This window comes from Cetorhinus maximus, chromosome 6 (assembly GCF_964194155.1).
Source record: "Cetorhinus maximus chromosome 6, sCetMax3.hap1.1, whole genome shotgun sequence".
Classification (NCBI taxonomy): domain Eukaryota; kingdom Metazoa; phylum Chordata; class Chondrichthyes; order Lamniformes; family Cetorhinidae; genus Cetorhinus; species Cetorhinus maximus.
In genome coordinates this window covers 69,608,066-69,630,831 of record NC_135884.1, presented here as the reverse complement: position 1 = coordinate 69,630,831, position 22,766 = coordinate 69,608,066, and the positions used below count along the sequence as shown (strand labels likewise).

General features: G+C 41.6%; 1 protein-coding gene across 1 annotated transcript in view; it reads right to left on the bottom strand.

The window, feature by feature from the left end:
• The window catches only part of dnah1 (dynein, axonemal, heavy chain 1), a 532,475-nt gene that overhangs the window by 180,136 nt on the left and 329,573 nt on the right, over positions 1–22,766 (bottom strand). Inside the window, 4 exon segments of the mRNA XM_078543835.1 lie at positions 1,203–1,363; positions 12,653–12,787; positions 18,670–18,693; positions 22,525–22,626. Of these exon segments, the coding sequence (XP_078399961.1) occupies positions 1,203–1,363; positions 12,653–12,787; positions 18,670–18,693; positions 22,525–22,626 (422 nt within the window).

The following is a 22,766-nucleotide window of genomic DNA, read 5'->3' as shown; positions in this document are numbered from 1 at the left end:
GAACTCTCTCCTCCATCCCCGCCCCCTTTCCGATTCCCCCTTTTTCCAATAATTTATAAATTTTTAATATATATATATTTTTATATATATTTTTCTTTTCCCACTTATTTCTATTATTTTTAAATGTATTTCCATTCATTGTTTTATTCCCACCTTTTAGCCCATTTCGAACCCTTCCCCCTACCCCACCCCCACTAGGGCTATCTGTCACTTGCTCGTCCTGCTTTCTACCCTTAATGTCACCCGTAGCACATTCTATAGCTAATATCACCACCATCAACACCCCTTTGTCCTTTTGTCTATGACATCGTTGACAATCTCTTCTTTGCCTCCACCTATCACTGGCCCTCTATCCAGCTCTATCTGTCCCACCCCCTCAACCAGCTTATATTTCATTTCATTTCTATTTTTCCTTAGTTCTGATGAAGAGTCATACGGACTTGAAACGTTAACTATGTTCTTCTCTGCAGATGCTGTCGGACCTGCTGAGTTTTTCCAGCTATTTTTGTTTTTGTTTCAGATTTCCAGCATCCGCAGTATTTTGCTTTTATCTCGTTTGTATAGACTGGCTGAGATAACCTGACCAATGTATTGGCAATCATCTACTGGGAACACAGACATGATAGCATCAAGATACTACTGCCAGCTAATGAACTGCTATCAACGAAACAACATGCTCACTGACCTCACCAAGACTGGCAGCACTCAGTTAAAAATGTGTTTTCCAATCTGTTGGTTTTAAGTAATCTGACACCAATTGCACAAGACAAAGAGTTCAATATCACGTCAACATCATGTTCCTGATACTTGGGATTACCTTAACTGGTCACTTCTGCACCTTCTCAAGAGCAATAATATGCTTCCAGTGATGAGAGGGCAAGAAGTGAAACAAGATAAATCACATGAGTGATAATTGAAAATAGTTTGGTGTGTTAGAATTACATCACAATGACTGATAAATAATTCAACATTGGCAGATTTGTAATACAGTGGAAAATAATGCTTGGATCATATGCACATTAATCCATGGACAATGCATTCACCCTCTGTATTGTAAAGATGGTGATGCCAGGAAATACTGTAAAACCTATCATCCAGTTGGTTTTAGAAACTGTCACTTGTCTGGTGCCTCACTGGGCTGTCAGAAGCTGTGGAACTCTTCCATTTCTACAACACTGACAGCTGCTTATCTACAAACTCACCTTTTATCGAGTTTACTGTCAATGAAGTCCTGTGTTTGATTAGCAGATGTATGAGCTGAAAATATCAGAAAATGGGAGATATAATCGGGGTGCATCTTTTTAAGAAGCTTGTCAGAGATGGTGAGAGTCTTTCCAGTTCCAGTTGGTCCAATGCACAATACCTTGTGAGGAGGGAAAAAGAGCACAGCATTCAAGTATATTGATTAGAAATAATAATAATATATGCCAGAAATTACTCAACGTGATAGCATAGGAATATTTAATGCATTTAACAGAGATAGGAAACAATAACATTAAGTTTTGTTAAGGATAGTTTCTAGGCTTCTTTTACTGAAAACGGCACAGAAATTAGCATCACCTGAAAATCTGAAGAAACTCATCAAGAACTAGACCGAGTAACTAATTTTGCAAATCCATAAGTAACTTGAGGCCATGCCCATTGTAAATGTCCAAATTGAGACTGATAGATTTCTGTTAGGCAAGGATATTAAGGATTATGAAACCAAGGCAGGTAGATGGAGTTAAGTTCCAGATCAGCCACAACCAAAGTACATGGTGGAATAGGCTCAAGTGGTTGGATGACCTACTCTTGTTCCTGTGTTCCTACAATAAGTCACTGGAACTTTTTACTGGGGACATAGACTGAGCAATATCAGACCAGCTGCTGGTGGTGTTTGGAGTCAACCAGGTGTTACGCCATTGGGCTGCCGTGAGTTTGTAGGGTGCAGAGTGTGTTCCAGTAGGGTCTACAGGGTTTCAGATGGGTGTGTGGGTGTTTTTGAGGTCGTGTGTCAATGGGAGTGCTTCATTAGCTGTCACCTGGTGTTGTTCTTTGAGGAGAATGTTTTTCATGTGGACATCAGGAAGTTCAGTATGTGCTAGCACAGGAAGCCATTCAAGCTGTGTTGGTCTCAGTCTCTCAGAAATAATCCTCACAACTTCCCAGAGGTAGATATCTACCAGGTTTGTGTAGCAGCTCCTGAGCCTGTTTGAGCAGCAGTACTCTGCTGTTGGGTAGACCAGGGTGATGAAGCAATGCATAGTGTGTTGGCTCTGCTGGCTCAGGTGGTACTCGTCAGTTTCCATTTGAGATTCACTCTTGTCTTGACCTTGGCTCCGGTATTCTGGAGGTGTCACCGGTAGGTCGATGTACAGTCAAAAATAATGCAAAGGTATTTTCGTGTTAAATCAGGATAAGCGATCGGGTACAGAATTGGACCCGAAGTTCTTCTTCGAGTTTTTCAGGTGGAAGGCTCAAACTACAGTCTTGGCTGTGTTTGGTCGAAGTCTCCATTTTCTGAAATAGGCTCCCAGAGAATATAAACCCTCAGTGAGTGTTTTCTCAATGTCCTGGAGCTCTTCAGCCTGGAAAGCCAGGGCCCAGTCATCAGCATATGAGAAGAGTCTTGACTATGTGGGAGGGAGGTCACTGGTATATATGTTGAAGAGGGCCAGTGCAAGGACTGATCTCTTTGGAAGCCTATTGTTGATTATGTGTAGGTGGCTGATTTGATCTCCAAGGAGCACACATAACTGTGGGTTGCTAATCATGGAGTTGTTTAGTTGTAGGGTCTTCACACAGCAAATGATTTTGGAGAGTTTCAGCAGCACGCCTGTGCACCAAACAATGTCATCGGCACAGGATAAGTTCCTGTCTTCAGGTCTTTCTGAAAACTGGCCTCAATATGTGAGGTCAGTGTCAGCACATGCTTGAAGCAGTTGCAGCCTGTGTGAAAACCTGCCTTTTCAGGGGTGGGAGGGCATCACTGCTTCGAGGGTGGGACTCAGTCTATTCAGCAGGAGGTTTTCCAGGACCTTATATATTGAGATCAGAGCGATGGGGCAGTGTGCCATTGAGTGGGTTCCCTGGCTTGGCAATGGCCACTATCTTGGATTGGCGCCAGACGTTTAGAATGGTGCTTCTGCTGTGGATGTTGGCAAACAGTTTTGCTAGCCATTTCCTTCCCTGTGATCCATTGTTCTTCAGGAATTCTTGGTAAATCCCATTGATTCCTAATGCTTTGTCTGACTTGGTTGCTGTCAGGACACTGTCCACTTCCTCTTGTGCATAAAGGCTTGAGAAGTTTGTCTGCGCAAGTGGTGAAGTCCTAGGTTCAACCTTCCAAGGAAAATCTAGACATAAGAATATAGGAACAGGAGTAGGCCATTCAGCCCATCGCACCTACTCCACCTTCAATTAGATCATGGCTGATCATCTACCTCAACACCATTTTCCTGTGCTATCTCCAAATCTCTTGATGTCATGATCCAGAAATCCATCAATTCCTGTTTTGAACATGCTCAATGATTCAGCTTCCACAGCCCTTTGGGGTAGAGAATGCCAAAGATTCACCCCCGCTGAATGAAGAAATTCCTCCTCATCTCAGTCTTAAATGGCCTACCTCTTATTTTGAGATTATGTCCCCTAGTTTTAGACTCACCAGCTAGGGGAAACATATCTACATCTACACTGTCACGCCCTGTAAGAATTTTGTAAGTTTCAATGAAGCCACCCCTCATTCTTTGAAACTTTAGGGAATACAGACCCAATCTCTCCAATGTCTCCTCATAAAACAATCCCCATCCCAGGGATTAATCTGGTGAACCTCCATTGTACTCCTATGGCAAGTATATTCCTTCTTAAATAAGGGGACCAAAACTATACACAATGATCCAGGTGAGGTCTCACCAAGGGTCTATACAATTGCAGCAAGACATCTTTACTCCTGTACTCAAATTCCCTTGCGATGAAGGCCAACATGCCATTTGCCTTTCTAACTGCTTGCTGCATCTGCATGCTAACTTTTAGTGACTCACGAACAAGGATACTCAGGTCCCCTTTGACACCCGCACTTCCCAACCTCTCACTATTTAAGAAATATTCTGCCTTCCTGTTTTTTCTACCAAAGTGAATAACTTCACACTCATTCACATTATATTTCACCTGCCATGTTCTAGCAATTCACTTAGCCTGTCCAAGTATTCTCAAAGCCTCTTTGCATCCTCCTCACAGCTTACGTTCCCACCTAGTTTGGTGTCATCAGCAAATTTGGAAATATTACAATTGGTCCCCACATCCAAATCATTTATATAGATTGTGAACAGCTATGGCCCTAGCACTGATACTTCCGGCACCCTACTAGTGACAGCCTGCCATCCTGAGAATAATCAGTTTATTCTTACCATCTGCTTTCTGTCTGCTAACCAATTCTCAATCTAGTATAGTTCCCCCAATCCCATGTGCTCTAATTTTATTTACTAACCTCCTGTGTGGGACCTTATCAAAAGCCTTCTGAAAATCCAAATACACATTCACTGGTTCTCCTTTATCAATGCAAGTAATATCCTCAAAAAACTCCAACAAGTTTGTCAAATATGATTTCTCTTTAATAAATCCATGTTGACTCTGCCCAATTTTACTTTTCTTTTCTAAATGTCCAGTTATCACATCCTTTGTAATAGATTCTAACATTTTCCCTACTACTGACGTCAAACTAACAGGTCTGTAGTTCTCCATTCTCCCTCTTCCTCCCTTCTTAAATAATGGGGTTACATTTGCTGTTTTCCAATTTGCAGGAACCTATCCAGAATCTATAGAATTTTGAAAGATAACCACCAATGCATCCATTATCTCTCTAGCCACCTCCTTCAATACTCTGGGATGAAGCTCATCTGGTCCAGAGGATATATCAACCTTCAATCCAGTTACCTTTTCAAGTACTACCTCTTTACTAATACTAATTTCTTTTAGTTCCTCAGTTTCACAAGTCCCTTGGTCACCTAATATCCCTGGGAGATTTTCAGTATTTTTATCCGTGAAGACGTGTAAAGTAACTGTTTAGTTTCTCTGCTATTTCCCTGTTCTCCACTATACATTCTCCTGTCCCCATCTGTAATGGGCCCACATTTGTCCTAGCTAATCTTTTCCTTTCCACATATGTAAAGAAACTTTTACAGTCCGCCTTTATGTTCCTCGCTAGTTTGCATTCATATTCTATTTTCCCTTTCTTAATCAATTTCTTGGTCCTCCTTTGTTGGGTTCTAAATTGCTCCCAGTCCTTAGGTTTACCACTTTTTCTGGCATCCTTATAAGCCAGTTCCTTTGATTTAATGCAATCTTTAACTTCTTTCGTTAACCACAGTTGAGTTACCTTTCCTTTTGGGTGTTTGTGCCTTAAAGGAATGTATATCTGTTGTAGACCTTGTAGTTTTTCTTCAAATGCTAGCCATTGCTTGTCTGCCATCAAAGCTTTTAGTGTATTTTCCCAATCCACCATAGCCTCATACCTTCATAATTTCCTTTCTTCAGATTTAAGACCCTGGTTTCAGAATGAACTATATCGCATTCAAACTTAATGCAAAATTCTATCATATTGTGGTCACTATTTCCCAAAGGCACCTTTACAGCAAGGTTATTAATTAGCCCTTTCTCATTACACAACACTAAATCCAAAATAGCCCGATCCATAGTTGGATCCTAACATACGGCTCCAGAAACCCATCTCATACACATTCCAGGAATTCCTCCTCCAGAGCATTAGCGCTGATTTGATTAATCCCGTCTATGTATAAATTGAAGTTGCCCATTATTACTGTATTACCCATTTATGTGCATCTCTAATTTCTTGATTTAGCACTACAAATCAGCATGACAGTTTAGTGGCCTATAAACAACTCCCACCAATGCTTTTATTGCTTTTATCCCACCAATGTTTGCTGCCTCTTGCTGTTTCTTAGCTCCACCCAAACTGATTCCACATCTTGACCCTTCAATTCAAGATTCCCTCTTACTAACGTACTGATCTTGTCCCTTATTAAGGGTGCTACCCCACCTCCTTTTCGTTTTTGCCTATCCCTCTTGAACACCGAATATCCTTGGATGTTCAGTTTCCAATCTTGGTCACTCTGTATCCACGTCTCCATAATGGTAATTAAATCATAACCATTTACCTCAACTTGTACATTCAAATCATCAACCTTTTTGCGACTGCTACGTGCATTCAGATAGAGTGCCCTTAATTCTGCTTTTTTAACATTATTCTCTATTCTCATCCTATTTGATGCTTGCCAATGCTTCATCTGTCTTCTATTTTTGCTTTCTACTTTCTTTTACCAGTTTTGCTTCCCTCGATTCTGAGTTCTGTCTTAGTTTCCCATCCCTCTGCCAATCTAGTTTAAACCCTCCCCGACAGCACCAGTGAATCTCCCTGTGAGGATGTTAGTCCCAGTCTGGTACATGCAGCCTGTCTATCTTGCACATGTCCCACCTGCCCCAGAACCAGTCCCAATGTCTCAGAAATCTGATGCCCTCCCTCCTACACCAGTTCTCCAGCCATGGGTTCAATCGCTCAATTCTCCTATTTCTATACTCACTAGCACGTGGGACTGGAAGTAACCCTGAGATTACAGCTTTAGAGGTCCTGCTTTTCAATCTCTTTCCTGGCTCCCTGAAATCTGCTTCCAAGACTTCATCCCCCTCCTACCTAAGTCGTTGGTAACAACGTGGACCAAGACCTCTGGCTGTTCACCCTTCTCCAGAAGAATGTCCTGCAGCTGCTCCATAACATCCTTGACCCTGGCACCAGGGAGGCAACATACCATCCTAGAGTCACGTCTACCACCACAGAAATGCCTGTCTCTTCCTCTAAATAATGAATCCCCTATCACTATTGCTGTTCCACACTTCTTCCTCCCCTCCTGTACAGCTGAGCCACCCGTGGTGCCACAAACTTGCTCTGACTGCACTCCTCCGAGGAACCAATGCCCTCAGCAGTATCCAAAACTGAAAACCGATTACCGAGCGGGACATCAAAGGACTCATGCACCACCTGCCTGGTTCTCTTGGACTGCCTGGTGGTCACCCATTCCCTTTCTACCTCCATGCTCCTGACCTGCAGTGTGACCGCCTCTCTGAATGTGCTATCCACGTAGCTCTCAGCCTCGCGAATGTGCCACAGTAACTCCAGCCGCCACTCGAGTTCCGAAACCCAGAGCTCAAGTTTCTGAAGTTGGTGACACTTCCTGCACATGTGGTCATCTAGGTCACCAGCAGTGTCCACAACTTCCCATGTACTACAGGACATGCATTCCACATGACCAAACTGTCCTGCCATGTCTTAACTTTACTTCACTTACATTAACTTTATTTTTCTTTGGTTTACTTATATGAATTTCACTTGGCCTTAACTGAATTAACCTTAGAACTATTGATAAATCTTACTCGTACTGATAAATTCAACTAATACTTAATGCATTTTACGAGTTGAAGTAAATGTTACTTAAAGCACCTCTTTCCCCCATGCACCAAATTCCCACATGAACCAAATTCACTAGTCACTCAATATCTGTCTCACTCAGGCGTAGTCTCCTGTTTCCCCATGAACCCCTTACTGATCATGCAGTTTGAAAAGCCTGTTTCATATTTAGACCCTCTGATGAGTCACTAGTTAGTTTAGCTTCCTGATACAGTAATATACACCAATTGAACCAACTACTTTCAGCTGGTTGACAGTTAACTGCCACTACCAGGCAGTTCCCTGTTTAATAAGGTAGTCTAACTTACTTCAAGGTTGTTAGTTCTATGTCAGAGGGTGACTCTTAATCTACATTCAAACCTGAAAAAAGATTCACCAGAACTTATTATGTGAACCTAATTTGCTACTCACTCTGTCTCTGTCTCACTCAGGCACAGTCTCTTGCCTCCTTGTTCACCCCTTACTGATCAACACTTGAGGATTGCCCAGGGAAGATGTAACCACTTGCTCCACAAGTGGAACATGAAAAATAGCTTAAATTGTGACTGTAGCCTTCAGTCGGCATATTGTCCACATACTGAACTTCTGCCCTGAGCGTTCCATTCCTCACGGTTTCAGCTGAAGTTGTTGAATGGATTATTAACTTCAACATCGAAATAGAACTGCTTTCCCAGCTGTACGACCAAAAAAAATCAGAGCAGCTGCCAGTTATAACCCAATAACCTATCGCCCCCTTGCTTATCAAGAATATATCTAGTTCTGCCTTAAAAATATTCAAAGACTGTTTCCACTGCTCTTTGAGGAAGAGAGTTCCATAGACTCACTACCTTTTGAGAGAAAAAAAATTCTGCTCATCTGTCTTAAATGGGTGACCCCTTATTTTTAAACAGTGACCCCTAGTTCTAGATTCTCCCACAAGAGGAATCATCCTTTCCACGTTCACCCTGTCAAGACCTATCAGGATCTTATGTTTCAATCAAGTTGCTGCTTCCTCTTCTAACCTCTAGCAGATACAAGCCCAGCCTGTCCAGCCTTTCCTCATAAGGCAACTCACCCTGTCCAGGTATTGATCCAGTAAACCTTCTCTGAACTGCTTCCAACGTATTTATATTTTTCCTTAAATAAGGAGACCAATACTGTATATAGTACTCCAGATGTGGCCTCACCAATGCCCTGCATAACTGAAGCATAACCTCCCTCCTTTTGTATTCAATTCCCCTTGCAATAAACAATAACATTCTATTTGCTTTCCTAATTACTTGCTGTGCCTGCACATTAACCTTTAGCAATTCATGCACCAGGACATCCAGATCCTTCTGTATCTCAGAGCTCTGCAATCTGTTACCATTTAGGTAAATGCTTCTTTTTTATTCTTCCTGCCAAAATGGACAATTTCACATTTTCCCACATTATACTCCATTTGCCAGATCTTTGTCACTCACTTAACCTATCCATGTCCCCTTGTATCCTGCTTGTGTTCTCTTCACAACTTACTTTCCTACCTATCTTTATATCATCAGCAAATTTAGCAACTACGCCTTTGGTCCCTTCATCAAAGTCATTTATATAAATTGTAAGAAGTTGAGGCCCCAGCACTGATCCCTGTTACATCTTGCCAATCAGAAAATATCCCATTTATGCCTACTCTCTGTTTTCTGTTTCTTGTTAGCTAGCAAATCTTCTATCCATGTCAATATGTTACCCCCTACACCATGAGCTTTTATATTCTGCAATAACCTTTGATGTGGCATCTTATTAAATGCCTTCTGGAAATCTAAGCACAGTACATCCACTGGTTCCTTCTTATCCACAGCACATGTTACTTTTTCAAAGAACTCCAATAAATTGTTTAAGCATGATTTCCCTCTCGCCTGATTATCTTGAATTTATCTAAGTGCTCTGCTTTAATGTCTTTCATAATAGCTTCTAACATTTCCCCTATGACAGATGTTAAGCTAACTGGTCTGTAGTTTCTTGCTTTCTGTCTCCCTCCCTTTTTGGATAAAGGAGTTACTTTCACTATTTGCCAATCTAATGGAACATTCTCCAAATCTAGGAAAATTTGGAAAATTAAAACCAACACATCAACTATCTCATTAGCCACTTCCTTTAATGCTCTAGTCATCCTGCAGCTCCAACAATTTGATCAGTACCACTCCCCTGGCAATTGGAATTTTTTTGAGTTCCTCCCTCCCTTCTATTCCAGATTTACAGATATTTCTGGGATGTTACTTGTGTCCTCTATAGTGAAGACCGAAGCAAAATGCCTGTTCAATTCATCTGCCATCTCCTTACTTTCCATTATTAATTCCCAGACTCACTTTCTATAGGACCAATAGGGGCCTTTACACCACTCCCACAAGTGACTTGTTGCCTTTATCGTTTCTCATTTCTACTCAAATCACTTCTATATTCTGGTTTCCTGAACTTAGGTCATCCCTCTCTTGTATTAATACTATCATTAATTAAAAGCCACCCTCCATCTTTTCCTCGCTTCCTGTCCTTCCTAAATGTCAACATTCAGGTCCCAATCTATATCATCCTGCAGCAATGTCTCTGTGATGGCTATCAGGTCGTACTTATTTATTTCTGTTTGTACTATCAGTTCATCCGTTTTGTTTTGAATGCTATCTGCATTCTGATATGGAACCATTAGTTTTGTCCTTTTATTATTTTTCTAAGGTGTAGCCTTATCTGCTGATTTACTCTTAGATTGGTACTCTCTGTCCCATGTTGTCATGGTCTGTTGATCATTTCCCATTTTAGTACCTTTCTCTCTTGCCTTGTACCACATGTTCCCAATTTTGATCCCCCACTATTTAGGTTAAAATCCTCTCTACTTTCCTAATTATGCGGCTTGCTAGAACACTGGTCCCAATATGATTCAGGTGTAAACTGTCCCAACAGTAGAGCCCTCTCTTTCCCCAGAACTAGTGCCAGCGCCCCATAAGGCGGAACCCACTTCAAGCACACCAGTCTTTGAGCTGCACATTCATTTCCCTAATCTTATTTGTCCTAAGCCAATTTGCCTGTGGTTCAAGTAATAATCCAGAGATTATTACCTTTGAGGTTCTACTTCTTAATTTGGTGCCTAGCTCCTCATACTGACTATGTAGAACCTCTTTCCTTGTCCAGCCTATGTCGTTGACAATCAACATTGACCACGACAGCTGGATCCTCCCCCTCCAAGTTCCTCTCCAGCCTTGAGCAGATATCCCGAACCCTGGCATCGGGCAGGCAACACAGCCTTCTGAACTCTCGCTCTTTGCTGCAGAAAACAGTGTCCATCCTCCTCATATACTGTTCCCTACTACTACTACATTCCTTCTCGCTCCCCCCACTTGAATGGTTTTGTGTACCACAGTGCCATGGTCAGTCAGCTCATCCAGCCTGCAGCCACCACTCTCAAACAAACTGAAAGAACCTCAAACCTGTTGGTCAATTGCAAAAGCTGAGGCTCCTGCACTCCTGCCCTCTGAGTCTCCCAACCTGCCTCACTTGCAGTCATATCCTCCTGTCCCTGACCACTGACCAAATCAGAAGACCCTATTCTAAGAGGTGTGGCTGCCTCTTGGTACAAAGTGACCAGGTAACTTTCCCCCTCCCTGATGTGTTGCAGTGTCTGCAACTCGGCTTCCAGCTCAATGACTCTGAGCCAAAGCTCCTCAAGCCGCAAACAATTACTGCAGATGGTTTGCCCTGGATCAGACAGAGCCACCTTACAGCTGTTCTCCCATTGGGCCTTATCACCAATGTAATGAAGGCTGATGCAAGGCCCAATTTTAATGCTGTGCAAGTGGTTGAGTTTTGAATGGGTCAAAATCAGGCTCTATCTGTTGGAAATATCTGGTTTGCTCACTTGCCTCCTCCTACCAGCTGTGGCTAAGTGGGCAGTATCTTATTGCTGAATCAGAAAGTTGTGGGTTCAAATTCCACTGTAGAGGCTTGAGCACAGAAATGTATACTGGAACTCCAGTGCAGTATTAAGGGAGTGTAACACTGCAGGAAGTGCTGCCATTTGAATGAGACATTAAACGTCCCCCCAAGAGCAGGCTACTTTCTCAGGTGATTGTAAAAGCTCCCATAGCACTATTTTGAAGAAGAGCAGTAGAGTTCTCCCCAGTATCTTGGCCAATATTTATCCCTCAGTCAGAACTATTAAAAAGTAGATGATCTGGACATTATCCCATTGCATTTGTGGGAGCTTGCTGCTTGCAAATTGGTTGCCTTTTTGTCATATTACAAAAGTGCTTCATTTGCTGTAAAGTGTTTAGAATGTCCTGAGGTTATAAAAGGCACCATATAAATGCAAGTCTTTCTTTTACCAAGTTCTTATTGTGCATTTTCATAATATATTGTAGTTATTAAATGAACTAGAAAAGACATATGTGAACATTTAGAATAAGATTGTCAAGCATTCAAATTCAATTATGCAATGGGCGTTTTCATATTAATGTACCAAATATAGGGATATTAAATGGAAATACACTGTATTTCCCAGTGAATTAAAAAAGCTCAAATATTTGCTCTATGCAGTGAAAACATATTGTCATATAATGAGGACTCAATTTCTACCATAGAGAGCACACATTTTGGAAAATCAGGTGTTATAATTTATGGATTCAGAATTAATAGCGAGACAACATAAACACAGCCCTCTTAAAATATTTATGAATAAAAGAGAATTTCCTCCAGATTTCTCCCCTTTCCTATCTAATAGGCCATAACCCTTACAGTCCCACAAGCACCAAGTCATCCTTTGGCACCTTACCCATGTGGTCATTCTTTATGTGTAAGCATCAGCAGTGAGTGACAGTAATCTGTTTAGCTATGCAAGGCTGAACTTGATGTTGTCAGAACACACTAACCCACATGCATGTACTTTTCATAGAGGGCCACTAAATAGTTATCAGGAATAGGAACCCAGCTAGAATTTTCCTCTGGCTAGGGTCATTGACACTGAGCGTAATATACGAACACACATACATATGAATGAATGAATTAATTAATCAATCATCCTAATTATCATTGCCACGCTGAGATCAACTTAGACAATAATTGATGGCTTAGCTAAGTTTCAAACTGGGCACAGCTTTTAACAATTGGACCACTGAGCTTTTTAAAAAAAGATTTGAATTAAAACACTACTAAGAAGATCCACTGCATTCTTCAAATAAACTGGATGGAATAACTTACTGGTTTCTTACTGGTTAGAAGCATCGTCAGCAAATATGACATGCGTATGGTATCCTGGGTTGGAATGATGATGTCAGAGTAATTGGTTTCTGGTGCAATTTCCACTGCTGGTGCAGATGCCATCCAGCTAATCCACTGGATCTGTAATATAAACCAGAAAAATCAGGCAACAGAAGTATATTAATCACAATTTTGATAAACATGCTGGTTCATATCATAGTCAGTTACTCAGTAACAAAGCTTTTTGGATAGCTTAATCAGAATTAATATCAAGAAGTTAAAGAAGAGAATAAACCATGTGACTGGAAGGTCTCTTTTGTGTTTTTAAATATTTTTTGCTTTCAACCTTTCTCTGCCTAACTGAGAGGACTGGTGGGGATATATTTCAAGACATCAGTTGATGTCAATGTTGGAGACCTCAGATTTCATTCACTGTGGCAAGGTACTGAAGGTTGTCTGCTTCACTTGGAACTTACCCTAGCAAGAGTCAGCACTTCTTTAGAGGAGGGAAGAAAACTGACAGTAAAAAGAGGTAATTTAAAAAATTTATTCTTTCACGGGTTTGAGTGTTGCCGGCTAGAAGCATTTATTGCCCATCCTTAATTGCCCTTAGAAGGTGGTAATGAGCCACCTTCTTTAACCGCTGCAGTCTGTGTGGTGAAGATACATCCACAATGTTGTTAGGAAGGGAGTACCTTACTGGAAATGACATATGAGTGTTTAGCGGAAAGTGGTCATCAGTTTTGTCTTTAAACAGCTTCTTGTCCTTTCGATGTACTCAGTTTTTCTGTTCATACAAAATAGATGAACTAAGTACCAGAAATAAAATATTGAACAAAAAATACTGACATGAAAATAATGGTCATGTAGAGAATAGAGAAATTACTGCGAGCTAAATGACACTACTTCTAATACAATGGGCAGAACTTTTCAGGGCCTGACGCACCCGCCACTGGTGGTGAGACTACTTTCCTTCCAAGGCTGCAGGTCTTCTGATTGGTTCTGCAGCCAAGGGGACCCACCTGCCATCCTTATTTTGTTGGTGGACCCAGAGTCAGCCTCTTAATTGGTCACCTCTGGGAAGATCTCCAAGGTGGGTGCCCTGACATCAAGAGCGGGATCAGCATTTGGAAATGGTCCCAATTCACGCTCATAGCCTAAGAACAGAAGATTCTGCCCAATAAGAGCTAAGGACATAAGGGGGGAGAAATTGGGTAATCCCCAAAAACATTTGTGGGAGTAAAGCCTATAATTTAATCCGAAGTTTTATGGCCCTGAACACTTCCGATTTGAAGAATTGGTCAAATGATTCATGCACAATACCAATAGTACAAAACTTGAGTATTGCTGAAAGAAGAGACGTTTTTGTCGAAGCTTTCCGTCTTGCAAGACGAAAAGCTTTGACAAAAAATGTCTCTTTTTCTTCAGCAATATCAGTAATCTCAACTGTGTCTCCCCTTCACCAAAGGTCTTACAATTATCACATTTCCTCCATCACTAACCATCAACTCAGCATCTTTCCATCAAAACTAAAATAAAAACCACCAGAAAATGCATATGCCAATCCAAGTTTATAAATTCAATCATGACATAATGCATACATAATATTCTAAACAGCCAAGTGCATTCCCTTAGTGTCTATCTTCCATATGTCTTTGCCTATCCTAATACTTCGCTGAGGTACTTCCCCAGTGGCTGCAGCATTAATATTGGAAGGCTGCTGACCTCGTTAAGGGACACTTTCAACCCAAACCTTCAGTCATCATGCAGAGGTTCAGGTTTAATTTGAGGGTTAGAGCCCTGGGGGAGGCCATTGCTACATACGTGGCAAAATTGAAACAACTGACTGAATGATGTGATTTCGGGGAGACCCTAAGCAATATGCTCAGGGATCGTTTGGTCTGCGGTGTGCAAGATGATGCCATTTAACAACGATTATTAGCTGAAATAAACCTCAATTTTAAAAAAGCATTGGAAATAGCGCTCGCAATGGAAAGCGTTGAAGGGGACGCGCAGGCTATACAAAGTGCACAAAATGGCACTGTTTTCCAGTTGGGGTGGGAATGGACAGCCAGGTGTGGTACGAAAAGCTGGGACCCCACCATGAAACAGGAGACAGTCCCTGCTACCCAAAAATTTAAAATAAATACAGGAAACAGCTCAGCACCAGATCTGAAAATGAAATGTTACCGATGTGAATCATACTCCTGAAACTTGTCGTTTTATAGAGGTGGAGTGCTATTTTTGCCATAAAAAAGCATACTGAAGCATTGTAAATAAAGATTAAGACAGACTCCCAGGCAGCAAATAAGTTAAGCGAAGTACATAATGTGGAAGAACCAGAAACCACCAATTGTGATATTTATTCCTTATTTAATGTAAAAGTAGGGAAGACAGAGACAATCACTGTTACTCTGCAGTTAAATGGAAAACCTTTAATGATGGAAGTGGACACTGGTCCTTCAAACACTGTAGTGGGAAAGCACGCCTTCAAATATTTAAACAAGGGTACTCAACAATTGAATTTGGAGCAGACTTCAGCCAAATTGAAAACTTATACTGGCGAAGCTATCCAAGTGAAGGATATTACCTTTCTACCTGTTTATTATAAGCACATCTCCCAGTGATGGTAGTAGAAGGCAAAGGACCAAGCCTTCTCGGTCTGGTTGGTTGAAAGAAATTAAACTAAATTGGTCTGACATTTTCCAGCTATGAGTAGGAGGGCTGCCAGAGCTGCTAAAGAAACATAACAAAGTTTCGAGATGAACCGGGGAGAATCAAAGGCCCACAGGCCAAGATCTACATTGACTCGGAAGCAACTCCTCGTTTCTTTAAAGCAAGGCCTGTGACATATGCTCTGAGGGAGAAGACTGACACCAAATTGAACAGTTTAGAGAGGATGGGAGTCATACAGCCAGTTCCATTCTCAGAGTGGGCAACACCTACGGTCCCTGTCTTAAAACCAGGTCAGACCATCCGGATCTGTAAGCTAAAAGTAAACAAAGCTGCCAAGTTGGACAAGTGCCCTATCCCCAAGATTGAGGATCTCTATGCTAAATTAGGAGGAACAACTTATACTAAACTAGATATGAGTCATGCGCCTCAGCAGCTGGAACTGGATAACACCTCCAGAGAGTCTGCGATTATAAACACCCACAAAAGGTTATATCAATACCCGCGTCTGCTTTTCAGTGTTTCTTCGGCCTGCGTGATTTTCCAGAGGACAACGGAGAGCTTGCTGCAAGGACTACCTCAAGTCCTGGTCTACCTGGACGACGTCCTAATAACAGGGCTCATGGAAGCTGAACACTTGGCTAATTTGGAGGAAGTCTTGAAACGATTTTTGGAAGCAGGGGTGCACTTAAAAAAAGAAAAGTGTACCTTTCAGGCAAGCAAAGTTGTTTATTTGGGCCACCAGGTGGATGCCCAAGGGTTACACCCGGTAGAAGAAAAAGTTAAAGCTACTAAGGAGGCACCTTCACCTAAAAATGTCTCTGAACTCAAGTCATTCTTAGGTATGGTAATTATTATGGTCAATTCCTACCCAACGTATCAATGGTCCTAGCCCCTCTACACTCATTATTAAAGAAAAACCAGCGTTGGGTTTGGAAGTCACCCCACAGAGAAGCCTTCATGAAAGTTAAACAACTCTTGCACTCTTCAAACTTATTAGTGCACTATGACCCAACAAAGGAACTGGTGCTAACCTACGACGTGTCCCCCTATGACGTGGAAGTGGTGCTATTGCACAAGATGGACGACGGTTCACAAAGGCCGATAGGCTACGTGTCTAGGGCCCTTTCCATGGCTGAAAAAGGGTATTCGCAAATTGAGAAAGAAGGATTATCGATTATTTTCGGAGTAATAAAATTCTATCAATATGTACATGGTCAACACTTTACGATAGTGTCTGATCACAAACCGCTCTTGGATCTGTTCAGTGAAGGAAAAGCTATCCCTCCCATAGCTTCTGCACAAATTCAAAGATGGGCTCCAATTTTTTGCGGATACACTTTTGTGCACAGACGAGGGATGCTATAGCCAATCCCGATGCCCTAAGTCGCCTTTCTTTGCAGGAGAGCAATGAACATGTCCCAATTCCCCAAGAGATTGTATTAGCGATGAATTTCCTGGATTCCTCACCAGTCTGCTCAAGGCTGATAAGAAACTGGACGAATCGTGATCTAGTCCTGTCCAGAGTGTGAGACCAAGTGTTAAAAGGATGAACCCAGGAACCAGTCCCTGACGAATTGAAGCCATTCTTCACTCAAAGGAATGAATTGAGCAGTCAAGATGGTAACCTGTTATGGGGAGTGTGAGTAGTTGTTCCTTCACAAGGAAGGGAACCACTCTTAGCAGAGTTGCACAGTGCATATCTGGGAATCTCAGGAATGAAGATGATCGCGGAAATTTACATTTGGTTGCTGGGCATGGACGGTGGTATCAGGAAAATGGTTAATCACCGAATACCAATGCCAACAACTACAAAATTTACCTGTTGTGGCCCTACTACACCCATGGGAATGGCCTTGTAGGCCCTGGATGAGACTGCACATAGATTAGATTGGTCCTTTTGTAGGCTATCAATATGTACATGGCCAACACATTACGATAGTGTCTGACCACAAACCATCTTGGGTCTGTTCAGTGAAGAAAAAGCTATCCCTCCCATTGCTTCTGCATGAATTCAAAGATGGGCTCTAATATTATGCGGATACACTTTTGTGCACAGACCAGGGACCAGGGATAGTTCCTACTAATAATTGATGCACATTCCAAATGGCTAGAAGTTTACGAGGTTAGGTTGCCATTGTCAGGTGCAATTATAGAAAAGTTGCGCCAAAGCTTTTCTATACATGGATTGCCAGAAGTAATCACCTCAATGGTACTGCATTTACTAATGCTGAATTTCAAAGATTTGTGAGCCTAAATGGTTTCAAACACGTAAAGACGGCACCATATCATCCGTCTCTAATGAACTAGCTGAGAGAGCAGTACAGACTTTTAAAGCTAGGATGAAAAAATTATCAGGAGGATCATTGGAGACTAAACTTTCACGTTTCCTGTTTCACTATAGAACAACCCCCCACACTACTACAGGTTCAACACCTTCAGAGTTACTTATGAAATGAAGCCTTTGTACGAGAGTAAGCCTGATACTTCACCATTCGGAGGGGAAGATGGAGAAAAGTCAAGGGAATCAAAAAGTGACTTATGATTTGCATAATCGTGAGCAAGAATTTACAGTTGGTGAAGCAGTATACATATGAAAATTCGGTGGTGGATTGAGTTGGTTACCTGGTGTAATAGTTTCCATGCCCTTGTCATAGCGCATAGAAATGGAGGGTCGGATCTCCCACAAACATGTGAATCATTTGAGACAGAAGGGAGATACTCCAACAAAATGATGTTTCACCTGTAACCATTGTAAAACCTGTGGGTCCCTGCTGAAATTGTTCAACCAAGGATAGACATACCAGATGTCTCTGTTGGAGTACATAACAATGAATTGCCTGTGCCTAAAGAGGTAATTGATGTTGCTGTGGTTCCACATAATGTGGATCCTGTAAGGGATTCAAAAGTCATGGAACTACGACATTCCACCCAGATCAGGAACCACCTGAGAGACTGAACTTATAGTTCCATGACCCGTGTATCTACTTATAATGTCATGAAGCTAGATGTTCTTGTAAATACAAACTGTACAAAAAATTTAAAGGGGAAGGAATGTATTAAGGAATATACTTAAGGAATGTAGTGACTGTAGCTTTAAGACTTATTGTGCTGTATAGGGTATCATGTGATAGTGTGAATAAATCAGCTGTAAGCACAGGGAACCTTAGAATGGGAGTTCTTCTTCTAGTTGTGGAGCTTTATAAAGCATGTAACTGCTGCTGTAGCCTGTACATAAAGTTCGATGTTTCTAATAAGAAACCTGTCTGGAAATTCAAGTCCATAACAGGCTGCTAATATTGTAGCCTCCCTTCCGATTTGTGTTCCCCCACTTCCTGTTGCACTTCTACCTCCTTCACTTCCTCCTCCTTCCCTTTGTGCTTCTGCACCTCAGTTTTACATCTGAAAAGCGACGGCAAGGGTTGGTCCTTCATAATATCCAGCATACAGCATGCCATCACAAATCTTGATATCCACTCATCTGAGTACTGCAGAGCTCCTCCACAGTGGTTCAGGCAGTGCAAGTGTTGCTTGAGGATGCTGATAATAATAATTTTCCTTGTGGTAGCACAGCTTTCATTGTAGGCATGCAAAGAACATGTGTGTGCCATGCCATTAATAGATAACCCTCATCTCCCAGTAGCAAGCCTTTAACGTGATTGATGCACTGCCTGTGATTGCACGTGAGCTGCTCACCGAGGGAGTGAAATCTCTTTCCGTTCATGAACGTGGACAAGTTCACATAAGGTGAAGAGGGATGAGATCAAATAAAAACAGAAAATGGTGGAAATATTCTGCACATTTGCCAGTATCTGTGTAGAGAGAAACAGAGTTTACTGTCAGAATCTTGTGCTCCTGCTGGCGGTGAGCTTGGAGGTGGGAAGGGCATGTAATTTGGTGGGATGGTGGCATATTGAAACCCTGCCACCTTCCGCCTCCCTCAGATTAAATTCTGGGGGGGTGGGGGGGAAGTCCCATGGTTGACATTCCTGCCCCACTGCCAATTAAGGCCCCTAAGTTGCCAATTAATGACCACTTAAGGGCCTCATTCTGCCAATTGACATTCAATGGCATTACCATTACTGAATTCCCCCATTATCAATATCCCGGGGGTTACCATCGACTGGGCCAGCCACATAAATACTGTGGCTACAAGAGTAGGTCTGTAACTGGGAATTCTGTGGTGAGTAACTCACTTCCAGAGTCCCATAAGTATGTCTACCATCTACAAGTCAGGAGTGTGATGGAATACTCTCCACTTGCCTGGATGAGTTTGGCTCAGCACTCAAGAAGCTCAACACCATTTAGAACAAAGCACACCGACTCAGCGCATCATCTACCACCTTGAACATTCATTCCCTCCACCACTGATGCATAATGGTAGCAATGTGTACCATCTACAAGATGCATTGCAGTAACTCCTTCGACAACCCCTTCCAAACCACTTAGAAGGTCAAAGGCACCAGATACATGGGAACACCACCGCCTGCAAGTTTCCCTCCATCATCCTGACTAGGAACTAAATCGTTGTTCCTTCGGTCGCTGGGTCATAATCCAAGAACTCTCTATCTAACAGCACTACGGGTATACCTACACCACAAGGACTGCAGCAGTTCAAGGTGGCTCACCATCACCTTCTCAAGGGCAATTACAGTTGGTCAATACACCCACATCCCATGAACAAATAAAAACATACTGTCATTTTAGGAGGTCATGGAACCTCCTAAAATGACAGCAAAGTCCTCTCAGGAGCACTCCTACCAGTTTCTCCAGAGTTTGTGCTTCAGAGGAACTGAACAAGAGGCAAAAAAATGTATTTAAATGGCCGACTCAAAAATATTATAAAACACTATGGGTCCGATTTTCCGAGCACAAGGTGCTGATTGGGATTTCAACGGGTAGAAAGTTGTAGACAGACCATCAAGGTCTCCTGATATGCAAAATTAGTGGATAAAATTTCCCCAGGGAACATCCGCTTGAGAAATCAGCCTATAACTAATTCCAGAGACAATGTTTATAAATAATCTGTAGTCTAAAAAATAGCTATATGTAACTGCTAGCATGGATCTTTAAACTCCCTGTAGGGGAAGTAAACTAAATATGTGTTGCGCATCCTGGGGATTTATACAAGAACCAAATATGTTGGAAATACTCAGTAGGTCAGGCAGCATCTGTGGAGAAGGAAACAAGGTTAACATTTCAGCTTAAATACCTTTCATCAGTTATGAAAGGGAAGCATTGCTTGTTTCCTGCTTTTAATGTTTATTATCTGCCCACCCCCTGACCCTCATACCCTCCATGCCAACCTGTGCTGCTCTGCTCACCCCATTGGCCCCTCATACCCTCCATGCCAACCAACAGCTCTATTCATTTCCATTGCCCCTCATACCCTCCATTCCAACTTCCCCCCCACCCATCACTCTTTTCCCTTACACCAACCATGCCAACTCACCCAGTATCCACCATGGGCAGATCTTGGGACCCATGCAGAGATTAAATAAAATAAAGTTCCAAGTGTCTACTGCAGACTTTATTTTTTTAAATACTGTCATTCATAAAAAACTAATTTACTATATTTACATTCCTTCAACTACATTATCCCTTATAACAACAAACATTTCATTCAATTGCATAATCCCATATAAAAACAAGCATAGGAATTTATTGTCCCACTTCAAAGAGTCTATAACCACTTGGAGTTGTCAATCAAACTGTGAAATGGCAGATACCCTACTGTGAAATGGACCAGCAGCATTAATCCAGTAATGGAAACTTTAAGGCTTATGTCAACAGACAGAGTGAAATAGCAAGCAGTCATTTTTTTAACACTCCAGTTATTTCAAAAAGGTCAAGGGCAGGAGCTTTAAGTGCCTCGACAGTTTGACAGCTGTTTTTGACAACTCCCTTTGACAGTTCATCTTGATACGTTTGACAGTTGTTTTTGACAGTTTCAATGAGCTTTACAGTCCCAATGAGTTTATCCACTTTTTACATACATTCATGCCTACTTTCAGAAATCCCAGAGGCTACCTTACCTCTCCCAAAGGGCACCTGGCCTCCCAGGACCACATCCAAAGGGATACCTTACCTCTCTAAAAGAGTATCCTTGCTATCCAAACAAATGCATACCAGTTCTTACCAGGTCTAATCTGTGCACATTGGAGGGGGAATGGTCCCAAGTCAGGATTTGCATATGCACATTTTGCAGAAACAGCTGCTGATTTTTATGGGCAGCTGCCTCTACGAAATGTACATGCACAAATCCTGACCTGGGTCCATTCCCGGCCCCACAAGAGCAGTAGCTGCTGTGTTCAGGGCAGGACTTACCGATTTGGGCCTCTTCTGCCATCTTCACGATGGAGAGTGTCTCTGTTGTGGCAAAATTCCATGCCCATGACTACATTGTTTATGTAAATAGACTATTTTCAAATGATTCAGGCATATATATGTCATGAAGTCTTATCTTTGACCTATACATTTACTGTAGAAAAATATGGTCTATAAAGGGGCATTGTTTTCAATGGATCTTCAGAGGACTTGAAAGATAGAACTGGAGACAAAAAACCACTCTGTCACATTGGGCAAATCATTAGGTACCAATAAGGTATGTTCCGTACATTGTCAAGTATCTTGTGCTTACTTTAATCCTGTTGTTGCGAACCAGAGAAGGAAGGGTTGCCTAACTGTTGATGTTAACAATAGGTCCTGAGGTCAATTACATACTATTTATTGTTGTTGTTATAATGTTTTTAGATTGGCAGCTGCTTGATTAAGTGGCTCAATCAATTTATATGCAGACTAATGTACGCCAAGGAGCAATACAAACTGGAATGTAATAGTAGATACAATGCATATAGAAGAATGGAAGCCTGAAAGTTTTTCAATCTAGATTATCAGGTATCTGGAAGTTGGAGTCTATAATGGGATTCAGAAAGTCTGTGTATAGCATAATGGTAATGTGGGAGTATGTTATTTGCTGCTATCAAACCAAATAATTTTTAATAAAGATACCCATAGATGAGTGACAGGCTCTTTGGGCTGTTGTGATATTTTTATTCACATCCACTTCGATCCACCTAGTAACTGTTTTCCGGAGACTCAGTTAACAAAATATTAGAAGAAAAATACTATTAGGTTATCCAAGTAGATCAGTTCAAGCATTGAAGTTCCTGGTAGCACAGCCCCATCAATTTACTTACTTTGTCCTTGATATCCTCATCTTCATGTCTCGTGCTGCTGAAACCAGCATCATCCAGTTTGTAATCATACACCAGCCCGTTTGCAGGGAAAGAAAGAGCAATCTAGCATATGAAGATAATAGATTATTTGATAGATTATTAATTTTGGCATTTTAATTTATACAATCCAAAAGGTAAATTGCAAAGCAGTGATTAGCAAATATTTGTGATAATTATCTTCAGTGTATTAAAAGAGCTTCTTC